Raw genomic sequence first — 13269 nt, 5'->3', positions numbered from 1 at the left:
TCCACCACCTCTGGCTCAGACCCTCTTCTCCCTGCTCAGAACAATCACTTGTAAACACAGAAGTCCGACTTCTGTGTTTACAAGTGACAGCTTATCTCTCAGCAGCTCCCACAAATATGGTCTCCTTAGTGGCTCCCACTGAGTGCAGGATGGGGAAAAGGGAGATGTGGGTGCCTGGGCTGCAGTGCAGATGCAGACACACCCACTGGATGATCTCCCTGCAAGTGAGAGAGGTGAAGCCTTTTACAGTGACCAGGGAGTTCCCAGAGGCGGCTGGGAAGAGGGGTGAAAGTGAGATGTGGATGCAGAGGTAAACAGCTATGGAAGAAGGCTGAACTCTGCACCGTGTGTGTAGTGCACACCTGAACGCTGCACTCTGTATGCAGCGCACCCCCAAACTCTGCACTCTGTACATAATGCACTCCTGGTATTTAATGCCCCATTAAGACCTGTTAGTGAAATATGACCACACACAGTATTTGATGATGTTTGAAGGGTGTGTGTGGGGGTCAAGGGGGTTTTGAGGAGTCATGGTTGAGTTCCTGCACCTATTTTCTGAGAAAAAAAGCCCTGCCAATCTTCATACCCTTTAGGACTAGATGGATGCTTTAAACACAAGGCTGTTGTACTGAAGTGTACTAGCCTCTTTTACACCAGAAGTCTCTGAAGGGATAGTATAAAGGAAAGCATAAAGAAAGTATAAACTATAAAGGAAAAAGTATAAAGTATAAAGGAAAGTATAAAGAAAGAAAATATAAACTATAAAGCCTATCTTAAATACGAAAAAAAAAATACTGCTAACATCCATTCCCTTTTTTCATAATGAGTATTCTGTCTTGTTTGTCCTCCTCATGGAAAAGTCCAAGGCATCGAAACTCCAGATGCACAACCCCATACGCAATAAAGAAGTAGGGCCTATTTAGATGAGGTATCCTACCCTAAACTAACCAAAGCTATTTGTAAGTCCCTAGAACAGGACATCAAAGCAGAGGACGTTATATTAACCCTGAAAGCTTTGGCAGCAGGGAAAAGCTCTGATGGCCTTACCAGGGATTATTATACCAGATTTGTAAATATTGTCACAGTCTGGGATCAGGCTTGGGGGGGCAGTGGCTGTAAAATTCACCAGAACTCCTGATGATGGAGATGGGGTTTGCACATGCTAATGCTAGGTCATGGGCCTCTGGATTTCCCAGTGGGGAAAAAGCAAGTGGGGGGTCAGGCAATGGATCAAACAGATAATGAACAAGCAGAAGCGTAGTCAATGAACAAGCCAAAAGGTTAGTAATGAGTAGTGGCTGGGTGGCATCAGACAGAAGTGTAGTCAATGAACAAGCAAAGGGTCAATAACAAGTGGTAGAGGAGTTAAGGACAGCAGCACGTATGCAAGGAGCAAGATATCAGCTGGAGAGAGCACAATTATCTGGCAAACAGGAAGTGCATGGTGTAAATCAGAAAGTTCATGGGGGGAGCAAACACTTCATAGTTCACCTGAAACAAGATACAGGGCAAGGTTGTCAAATGGGTCAGGCAGGGAGCTGTCCAGCATCTCAGGTGGCTGTGTTGCTATGGCTATTTTAGTGATTTTTATAGCATAAAGATTTTGAGTAATACATTTCAGTTACCATGTATTGTCTTTAAAAGCTGGGCTTCCTCTATTTATATGTTAATTAATTTGTTTCACTGGTTTCATGGAGACTAGTAAAACAGGAAGTGATGTTGGCAGGAAATGGGGAAGGGAAATGAGCTTGAACTGGAGCTGGATACAAAGGACCACTAGTTTTGAGGACTTCAAGAAAAACGTAAGCATTTTGGAAGAGATCCTGGATAGTAAGAACTCAATATCATCACGAACAACAAAAGAAGAGAACTCCACAAGACCAAAGAAAGTCTGTGAAAGGAAAGAACTTCACCTGGGGAGGACACTAAATCTACAATTTAACCCTTTAAGTAACTTTTAGTGTATCCCTATTGCGTACATTGTTTATGCTCATTTGCAGGAAGGATAGATAGCTTGTGCATGTGTATATTGTATGCATAATTGTAATACTCTGTATGTCATGTATTGCTTTCCTAAAATTGTTTACATTAATATACTACACAGGTTTTATGCTTCCTTGATTTACTGCAAAGTGACCTAAAAGATACAAAGCAGAACAATTGGGGGCTAGTGGCAATATTTGTTCTAAGGTTCAAATGAAGCAGACCTGTTTCCTGTAGTGTGTTCTGGTGAGTTGAACACGAAGAAGAGCTACAGACAGTGCAGGAGTCCCAGGTTTAGATCTGGACCCCGGCAGATATGCTCACGAACCTTATGCATGCTTATTTTAATTCTTCTCTGGAAACTGGGCATTTGTCCACTGAATGTCTGGCTGTATATTCCTAATGATGGCATGGACCACACTAAGTGTTCAAACTTTAGACTCCACTGGGTGCAGAGTCAGGTGATCCCCTGTCATATATTGTCAATGGATACTGAAAAAGTATTTGACAGAATTGGCTGGATTTTTAAAGACGAGGTTCTAGCCAAAATTAGGTTCAACAAACAGCATATAACTAGCCTTTCCTGATGACATTTTGCTCTTTGTGACTAAGCCACAAATTTTCCCTTCCAAACATCATGGCAGAACTGGAAAGATTTTACATTCTCTTCAACTTCAAAATAAACCTTGATGAATTGGAAATTCCCCTGTCTTCATAGTTTGTAAACCTATTTGGAACTGAGCGTTCCCTTTCTTGGCAACCTGATATAACCTCTCAAGGCCAATCCAAAATGATTTGTGGTCATATGATAAGGCAACCTTCACAATGGCTGGGCAGGATACAGATTGTTAAAATGCATATTTTACCTAGAACTCTTTTCTTCTTTTAAATGCCCCCCAAAGCCCTACCAAGTTCCTTTTATCAGCAGGTGGATAGGATTCTCCTACAGTTTGTATGGATGGGGCACAGACCACAATTAGGTTACTCCATTCTTAGATTAACTAAATCTGTTGGTGGGTTAGGTCCCTGACTTACAACTTGATACAAGGTGATACATTTAACACGTTATTAAATGGAATTTGGCTATTAACTTTAAACAGTGGGTGCCTCTGGAAAAATCTATGGCCAATGTAATCTGGCCAATGCTTTGTGGCTTGTGCTTTGTCATAAAGGCATATCAGTTTACATCTCCCCATTCAATTTGACAACCATGAGAATGTAGGACACGTTAAATGTTAAGTATGCACTCATACCTGCTCATTTGCCTCTAGCACCATTAAGAGACTTAGGGTGATTTGAACTCCGAAAAGATGTGATGTTTTTTTGAAAAATGCATGTCAGAAAACAATGTCAGTGGTAAGCTGAAACCTCTAATCCTTCCCAGAGAAGGGTGGTGGTCATTCCCTATGGACACTTGGAGATATATCCAGTTTTAACACCTTTTTCACACTCTGAAAGATCTGTGTAGAGACCCATAATCAATGACAGAGTGTAAATTCTTTTATAAAGTGCCAGACCTTATACTCAAGCCTCTGTTGCTTGCATTCAAAACACTGTTGGCCTTGGGGTCCAAGGGTTACCCCTACTTACCTAGAAGTTATTCTTTTGGAGGATCAAAATACTAAAGAGACTGGTTCATATCTCTTCTACTATTTAAAAAAAAACAGGAATTGTGTTATTTTCTGTACGGTATCAAGTCCCAGTTAGACTGGCCCATATGTATACCAATACATCATCTTCATGTTGGAGAGAGTGTGCCACAGAGGGCACTCTTATCCACTGCTGGTGGGAATGCCCTTATATTCAATCCTTTTGAGCAAAGGTCCAGGGACTTATGTCTCAGAACCTAGGTCTCAAGGTCCTGGATGACCCATGCAATTTCATGTGACTCCCATGTCCATTAAAAAATAAAGGCAGACAATAAACCCATATTTCCTTAAAAAGAGCCTCAAACCCTGTAGGTGTAAAACATCCCAGGTTCCCTCTCTGAAGGTTTGGTTTAGTGTAGTTAATCAAATGATGGAAAATGAACAGTAGATGTACAGACTGGGTGGGATGGATTCACTTTATGACTATGGAGGTATATAAATCTATATATAGATCTTAATTTTGGAAGAAGAAGCATTTTAATTCTCTATGACTATTACTATGCAATAGTTAGATCTGGCATATTCTGGTAGGTAGGGCAGTTTTGTATATGTTATGGTGTTGTGTTTCCCTCCCTACTCCCCTCTGTTCTCCTTCCCTCCTGACCCCCACCCCTTTTTTTCATCTTCTTTTGTCTCGTTTTCACTCTTTTGATACTCAGTGCTGAGAAGTCTCTTTAGCAGAGAAACATGCACTTATCAGACCGAAAGGGCCAAATTGGACAGCCTTGGGGGCACTTTCTTGTGGTGTTTGTGTCATCAAGGACTATTATTTTGCCAATGTGTACATTCAAGATACTCATTTACAGTATATACAGTATCAGTGACATCTGCACTGCTTGCTTTGCATTTATTGTTATGCTAAAATGTGCAAGTTTGTTTCAGCACACACCCTGTAATTGAACAAGACAACCCTGTAATTGAATAAGACAAATAGAGATTAAATATATATAGAAGAAAGGAAAAGCCCAAGGTACATCATCATTGTTCTTTGCAATGTCTTGTAGTATAGGCTATCTTTTATTAAATTGTTCATTACCTGTCACAATAGGATATGACTGTGGTCCAGGAACAGCTCCACCTAAATCTCCTGAAGAAGGACTTGTTAGACTGGACTTCATCTCTTCCAAACCCCCAGTTAAAGATGCCATGGCTGAATAGTCTGTTGTCTATAAGGAAAAATACAATAAGCTATAATCATTCCTCTTTTACAAGAAGAACAGATTTTCATGTTTATTTGATATGGTAAAGAGCAATATTCAAGCTTCACTAGTACTTTGCGATGTATACAAATTCATCAGAGAGGCAAGCCTATTTGGTCACTGTAAAAGACAGTGTCCATAGCTTTTTCGGCTTGTTTTGATCGCATTAGTTTAACATAAGTTTGAGATAATTCTCCGATCATTCATACTTTATCTACTGCTGCATTTGACTTGCAAGTGACTTCCTTTTGACCTGCTTCAAGCGGGTTTTGCATGAGAATTGGAGAGAATAAAAACCCATTGACACAGACCATAAGGCTAATTAAGGCAGCTATAAACCTATTTTAGTTTTACATGTTAAAAATGGAAGCCCTACCACCCCATTCCCATGGTCCTCATCCTTCCTCCATACACACAGAAGCAGCCCAGAGGTTTAAAGTTTCCGCAGGCAGAGAAACTGATCATTACTGACTAAAGGCATGAAGATGTCATGCCCAGTGGAAACAATTAGAGCGTTTAGGCCTAAGTAACGGGATATTTAACTTTCAAACAACAATCACTGTAAAAAGCATAATTATGGGTTAAGCATGCAGACTGAGAATATTCAGTAAACTTCTGTAAATCTGGTCCTGTGTTTTTTGTGTTCACAATCAGTGTTCTGACTTCACTAAAAAGAAGACTGTTAATGATCAGTGACTCAGAGAAGACTGAAGACAGTGGGGTTGATTTAATAAAGGCAAATAGGTTGTTCACATTGCAACTGAATTTTACTTTAACTTAGTGGATGTGGTGAAAACTATCTGCAAAGAATACCCAATCACAAGCAAGCAAATTAAACAAAAACAGTCATTTGCTTGCGCATGATTGGATGCAGAGCTTCACTTCATTTGCTAAGCTAAGAGAAAAGTACCCTGCAAAGTGAACAACTTTTCTGCCCTAAGTAAATCAACCCTCCAGTTGATCAAAACAAAAGCCAAATAATTAGCACCTTTAGAAACAGATCAGCAATGGTAGTCCTCATATTTTTTTCATCACTTTTATTTGCAAATAAAGAAACCACTGACTTAATTTGCTACCAATCTCTTTATACGTGTTACCATATTACCTAAGATTCTGAATGATCAGTTCAGTGCCAACATAATGTATTAATGTATTGTTTTAACAGAGGTTGTACCTAACCAGTCTTTAATAAACAGTCTATAAAATGTATTGCAAAAAATGTCACATGCAAAGTCTCCATCTCCATTTGGTTGGCTTTCCTTATAAAATGAAAGAAAAGTGTTGTTCTTTAAAGTAATGTATCTAGAACATGTATTATACTGATATGTTATGTATGTAGTCCACCACAGTAAAGTGACTGGCCTCACAGAGATTAAACAAATCCTCCTACATAAGTTGTACCTGTCTATCTGAAATCTTTATTACAGCCGTTCAAAGTACAGAATTTTTTACAAGTTGTCGGGGAGCTGAATTTACACTCTGCAGAGCTCAGTGAGAGCTGATTGGAGGAAAGGAATCCCCTTCACACAGCCCACAGGAACAGAGCTGTTGCTGTCAATCACAGTCTGTGTGCTGGAGCTCCCTCCCCATCCCTTTTTTTTTCTCTTGGTGTCATAAAAACTTGTCAGAAGTTACTCATGCATATAGCAGAGGAATGACACTGTATTTGTCACTGGACAAACACACACTATAGAGGGATATGCTTTGTTCATATTTCATGTCAGTAGTTTGCAACCACTTTAAAACTAGGGATGAGCCGAACACCCCCCAGTTCGGTTTGCACCAGAACATGCGAACAAGCAAAAAATCTGAGCGAACATGCGAACACGGTTAAAGTCTATGGGACACGAACATTAGCAATCAAAAGTGCTCCTTTTAACCACTCCACATCCTGCCCATTGTCATATGACGTCCGCAGATGGGATCTCCCAGCAGGCGTCATATGAATATGATGTCCTCGGCTTCCCGGCGGTATAGGGGGCACGCAATGTCCGCCGGGCGCCCGCGATCGCTCGTGATAGAGCAGGAACATCGATCTGTGTGTGTAAACACACAGATCCACGTCCTGTCAAGGGAGAGGAGACAGATCGTGTGTTCCTAGTATATAGGAGCACTGATTGGTCTCCTCCCCTAGTCAGTCCCATCCCCCCACAGTTAGAATCACTCCCTAGTTAACACATTTAACCCCTTGATCGCCCCTAGTGTTAACTCCTTCCCTGCCAGTGACGTTTATACAGTAATGAGTGAATTTTTTAGCACTGATTGCTGTATAAATGTCAATGGTCCCAAAATATTGTCAAAAGTGTCCGATCTGTCCACCACAATGTCACAGTGACAATAAAAATTGCAGATCGCCGCCATTACTAGTAAAAAAAAAATGTATAAAAATGCCATAAATCAATAACCTATTTTGTAGGCGCTATAACTTTTGCGCAAACCAATCAATATAGGCTTATTGTGATTTTTTTTTACCAAAAATATGTAGAAGAATACATATCGGCCTAAACTGAGGAAAAAATTTGCTTTTGTTTTTTTTTATTTGGGATATATATTATAGCAAAAAGTAAAAAATATTGTGTTTTTTTCAAACTTGTCTCTCTTTTTTTGTTTATAGCGCAAAAACCGCAGAGGTGATGAAATACCACCAAAAGAAATTTTGTGGGGAAAAAAATTATAAAAATTTCATTTGGGTACAGTATTGCATGACCACGCAATTGTCATTCAAAATGTTAACGCGCTGAAAGCTGAAAATTGGCCTGGGCAGGAAGGGGGTGAAAATGCCCTGTATAGAAGTGGTTAAAGGCTTATATGCAAGTTATTGACTATAAAAAGTGTATGGAGAGCCAGGTCCTGTCCCAGGGGACATGTATCAATGCAAAAAAAAAGTTTTTAAAACTACCGTTTTTTCAGGGGCAGTTATTTTAATAATGCTTAAAGTGAAACAATAAAAACAAAATATTCCTTTAAATATCGTCCCTTAGTCTGCCTGTAAAGTAGCGCATCTTTCCGATGTGTTTTACAGTCCCGCAGCAAAATTACATTTCTAAAGGAAAAAATGTCATTTAAAATTGCCTGCGGCTATAATGTATTGTCAGCTCCCGGCAATATAGATAAAAAAACATTTAAAAAATGGCGTGCAGTCCTCCCCCAGTCAATACCAGGCCCTTTGGGTCTGGTATGGATATTAAGGGGAACTCCATGCCACAATTTAAAAAAAAATGGCGTGGGAGTCCCCCCAAAATCCTTACCAGACCCTTATCTGAACATGGAACCTGGAAGGCCAGGATACTGGGGGTACAAGTGAGCACCCCCCCTCCTGAACTGTACCAGGCAAATGCCCTCAACATGGGGAGGGTGCTTTGGGGTCCCCCTCAAAGCTCCTTGTCCCCATGTTGATGGGGACAAGAGCCTCATACCCACAACCCTTGCAAAGTGGTTGTGGAGGTCTGTGGGCGGGGGGGCTCATCAGAATCTGGAAGCCCCCTTTAACAAGGGAGCCCCAAGATCCAGGTCCCACCTATTTCATAGCGCCAACGGACCCAAAAATAGAAAAAAAAGCTCTGCCTTGATGGGAGGCGTCCCGCCGACTGCTGTCTCTTGGCTGTGACAGCTGTTATATAGGCAAGGGTGGGGCCACCCAGTGATGTAAACAGGTGACCACACCCCCCTCTGATGTCACATGACATCACATGATGTCAGAAGGGGGCAGGGTCATCTGGATACGTCACCGGGTGGCCCCGCCCTTGCCTATATAACAGCTGTCATAGCCAAGAGACAGCAGTCAGCGCGATGCCTCCTATCAAGGCAGAGCTTTTTTTTCTATTTTTGGGTCCGTTGGCGCAATGATTGAAGATGAATGGACATCGCGGGACACTTTTCTTCTTTTTTTTAATAAAGGAATTGTCCATAACTGTCTACTGTTGTTTAGGGGGGTGGGATCTGGGGCCCCCTTGTTAAAGGGGGCTTCCAGATTCCGATAAGCCCCCCGCCCGCAGACCCCCACAACAACTGGGCAAGGGTTGTGGGGATGAGGCCCTTGTCCCCATTAACATGGGGACAATGCACCAAAGCACCCTCCCCATGTTGAGGGCATGTAGCCTGGTATGGTTCGGGAGGGGGGCGCTTGCTCGTCCCCCATATCTTGGCCTGCCTGGTGCATGCTCAGATAAGGGTCTGGTATGGATTTGGGGGGGACCGCCACGCCATTTTTTTTTTTACATTTTGGCGCGGTGTTCCCCTTAAAATCCATACCAGACCTGAAAGGCCTAGTAAGGATTTTGGGGGATCCCCACACCATTTTTTTTTATTTTGGCGCGGGGTTCCCCTTAACCACTTCAATACACTGTGTTATATACTACACTGCCTGCACTGACTGAATATAGAATATATATATATACATACATATACTAGACTGTATATATATTATATACACTGCCTGCATGTCACTAACTAACCTGCCTGCCTAATCTAGCTCATTCTATCTCCGTCCACACACTATGAACGGCCGCTATGTAAGCAGCCTTATATAGTGTGGGGCATGGACTTAGTCCCCCTGAGCCATGTTTGGCCAAAGGCACCCTGCCTTTAGCCAATTATGGCTCTCGCAGCAGAGTGCACTGTGATTGGCCAAAGCATGCAGATCAGGTGCATGCTTTGGCCAATCATCAGACGTCAATGCACTGCAATCTCGCAGTGCATTATGGGGCATTCAGCGGGGCTCGAATTTTCTGCAAACACCCCATATGTTCGGTTTGTTTGTGAGCAAATGAACACCCGATTATGTTTTAAATCGGGATAAGCCCATGGTTCGAGTCGAATGTAAGCTCGACTCGAACCACAGGATCGCCCCTATTTAAAACATATTTAAAATATAATATACACTCTATTCTCTCAATATCTTCAGGGTGCAGATAAATATGGAAGTGCTGAAAGACCATCAGTCCAAATTTTTATTACAGAATGGATTTCTTTGCATGGGGAAGTGTGAATTAGCAATTAGCGTGGTAAAATAGAAACTTGAGATCCCAAAGGGAGCTGTAACCGACTACATGGCACCTAAAATGCTGCATGCCAATCTCAAATTAATTTAATTCAATTAAACATTTTTATTAATATAAGAAACTAATACCCATGAGCACCTTCATATGCCTCAGGTTTCTCACTTTCACTATTAAACACCATCATGCAGGTTCAAATGATAATATACTGAACAAAGAGTAAAACCACCTTTTAAATTAAAAAAAATTAATAAAATGAATCCTTTGCCATATAAGAAAAAATTGAGGGAATCCTTGTGTGCCAAAACTTTAATGCAGCAAGCTGCAGATTCTTTTCTGGGTATATCAGTAGAGATGTAATATGATTTATTTATGTATCTGTATTGTATGTTTTAAAAAGGGACTGTCAGGATAGAGAGGTAAGGAAGCAGCCTTTGTGACTTGCTTTGAATATAGATGTTCAAGAGCTGTTAGTTTCATCTTGGTTCTACTACTGGGTGAGTCTCTGACCTGGAAGAAGTATGTGCATTCCAGGTGTCAGGAAAGCAAACCGTTAAAAGTTATGGAGCTTGCACTTTTTAAAGAAATGTAGGTGGAAGCTCCCATATGTCATCTTGACATATTTTCTTGAATATGTATATATCATCCTCTCATTCACTATACTGGATATAAAGCAAAGTATCTCTTTCTTCCCCCTGCAATATGAGTGAAGGGTGTATCACATATTTAGCAATTTTGCAATTTAACTTGCTTTTGTTTTGCTTTTTGATTGTACATCCTTTATACAGGAATATACCGTACACTGGATTACTAAATAGCCGATGAGCATTTGTACTATTAAAACTTCACATTTTCTTTGTATTTCATTTGTACCTACACTGATTAGTGATTTTAGAATACAGTAAAGTAACTAACTGTGTTATTTACATTACATTTTTTCTTGGCACACTTACCAACCAGCATCTAATTTACCCTTACTGTATCCTTACTTTCAAAAGTCTGATGCCCTGCCATCTACAACCAGTTGTGAGAATGTGTACGTGTAAAGTTTTGTAACCATTAATCTAACAGTTTAGTTTAGTCTGTAGGATATCTAGCACAACCTTTTTCAACTAGGGTGCCTTCTGAGTTCTTCAAGGGTGCCTTGGCAAAATGCCCAAAAATTGCTCAAAAGTTGTCAACAAGTAGCTCAACCTTGTTAAAAAAAGCCACAGGTTTTAATTGTGCATGATTTCCACCTTGAGTACCATGCAGGCCAGCCACTGGCATCCTAACAATCAATGATATCATCATTTGATAAGCAGGATGTCAGCCACCTGCACAGCATCCTAGTTTGCCCCTCTTATGCTCATCGGCACTGGGGTCACATTAGCGGAGAGAGGAGAGAAAATTAGGGAGAAGAAAACAACTGAAATACTAGTCAGTACCAGTTGGCAGTTTGCAAGGTGTAGGAAAAAAATCATCTCTAATGTTGGGTTGCCCCGGTGTGTGGATGCTGCTGCAATATTGAAAACTATTAGACATGTGCACACTGAAATATTTCGTTTTGGAATTTCGTTTTTTGTCCAAAAAATAAATTTATTTAGTTACTTCCGAAATTAGTTTTTATTTATTTCGTTTTTCGTTAAAAATTGCATTCGTCCGAAAATTCAAATTAAGGTTGAATCTGTCATTGAAGGCTTATGGTGTCTGTTGAATGTTCAAAGAAGATTCAACGGAGCAGCTAAACTGTACGACGCCGTATAGTTTACCTGCTCCATCGAATCTTCTTAGAACTTTCAACAGACACCATAAGCCAAAGTACGTGTGTACTTAGTTCTAGCTATTTTACTGCTCCTCCTCTTTGGTTACAATCAGCCAATAACATTCATCATCATCATTATTTTTATTTATCTTTTCTCCCCTACGTCGAGTCTTTTCTCCCCTACGTCGAATCTTTTCTCCCCTACGTTGAATCTTTTCTCCCCTACATCGAATCTTTTCTCCCCTACGTCAAATCTTTTCTCTCTATGTTGAATCTTTTCTCTCTATGTAGAATAATCTTGGACTAATAGAGTTAAGGTTAGGCACATTCGACCACAGGTTTGATGGACACAGATTGTTATTGTCATCATCATGTCGAATCTCCTATCTATATCGAACTGTTGTAGCAACGAAAACGAAAATAAAGCATTTGTTTATGTCGGATCTTTCGTTTTTCGGATTCTGCACTTTCGTTATCGTTTGTTAAAACAATAACGAAAATACCTGAAATTTGGACGAAAACGCATTCGGACGAAAACGAATGCACATGTCTAAAAACTATTAGTTTAGTTTTTAAATTTTAGATTAGGGTGCCTTGTGCATACTTTTGGGTGCCTTGTGCATAATTTTAAAGGGTGCCTTGACTAAAAAAAGGTTGAGAAACACTGATCTAGCAGCATAGAAACTTTGATTGTACAATGATCAAATCAGCCTGCATATAGTCATGAATAATATAACTATTACTAATTTACCTTGCATGATGTATATACAGTTGTGCTCATAAGTTTACATAACCTGTCAGAATTTATGATCTCTTGGCCATTTTTCAGAGAATATGAATGATAACACAAAAACTTTTCTTTCACTCATGGTTAGTGTTTGGCTGAACCCATTTATTATCAATCAACTGTGTTTACTATTTTTAAATCATAATGACAACAGGAACTACCCAAATGACCCTGATCAAAAGTTTACATACCCTGGTGATTTTGCCCTAATAACATGCACACAAGTTGACACAAATGGGTTTGAATGGCCATTAAAGGTAACCATCCTCACCTGTGATCTGTTTGCTTGTAATTAGTGTGTGTGTATAAAAGGTCAATGGGTTTCTGGACTCCTGACAGACCCTTGTATCTTTCATCCAGTGCTGCACTGACATTTCTGGGTTCTGAGTCACGGAGAAAGCAAAAGAAATGTCAAAGGATCTGTGGGAAAAGGTAGTTGAACTGTATAAAACAGGAAAGGGAAATAAAAAGATATCCAAGGAATTGGGAATGCCAATCAGCAGTGTTCAAACTCTAATCAAGAAGTGGAAAATGAGGAGTTCTGTTGAAACCAAACCACGGTCAGGTAAACCAACTAGAGTTTAAAATTTGTAAATTTATGAGCACAACTGTATGTGTCTGTGGTGCCAGGCAGGGTGCAGGGGCGCCGCCCATCTAATCCATGCATCTGGTCCCTAATCTGCATGCAGGGCGCTGGACGCATGGATTCCAATGGGTTTTTCTTTTTCTTTTTTAGAAGCACAAGATTAGAGCCAGAGGCTCTAATTGGCTTCAAAAAGGGTGGGCTTGGGGTTCAGAGCACTGCGCCCCAAGCCCACCCACTTGTTATTCGCTATTGTCTTCCTGCTTCTCCTCCCGGCCAATCAGGAAGAAAGTCCTGAGACGCGATTGGCTGGGAGTCCTAAGTCCT

At 40.6% G+C, this 13269-nt stretch overlaps 1 protein-coding gene across 3 annotated transcripts in view; it reads right to left on the bottom strand.

The window, feature by feature from the left end:
• PAX5 (paired box 5) overlaps window positions 1-13269 on the bottom strand; it is a 324021-nt gene that overhangs the window by 80256 nt on the left and 230496 nt on the right. For all 3 annotated transcript variants that reach the window (XM_073591718.1, XM_073591737.1, XM_073591728.1), the window contains one exon: window positions 4669-4798. In XM_073591718.1, coding sequence (XP_073447819.1) covers window positions 4669-4798 — 130 coding nt within the window. The remainder of the gene's footprint in view (window positions 1-4668; window positions 4799-13269) is intronic.

The sequence above is a fragment of the Aquarana catesbeiana genome, linkage group LG01 (genome assembly GCF_042186555.1).
Source record: "Aquarana catesbeiana isolate 2022-GZ linkage group LG01, ASM4218655v1, whole genome shotgun sequence".
NCBI lineage: Eukaryota > Metazoa > Chordata > Amphibia > Anura > Ranidae > Aquarana > Aquarana catesbeiana.
Note: the sequence above shows the minus strand (reverse complement) of the source record. Positions and strands in the feature narration are given on the sequence as shown.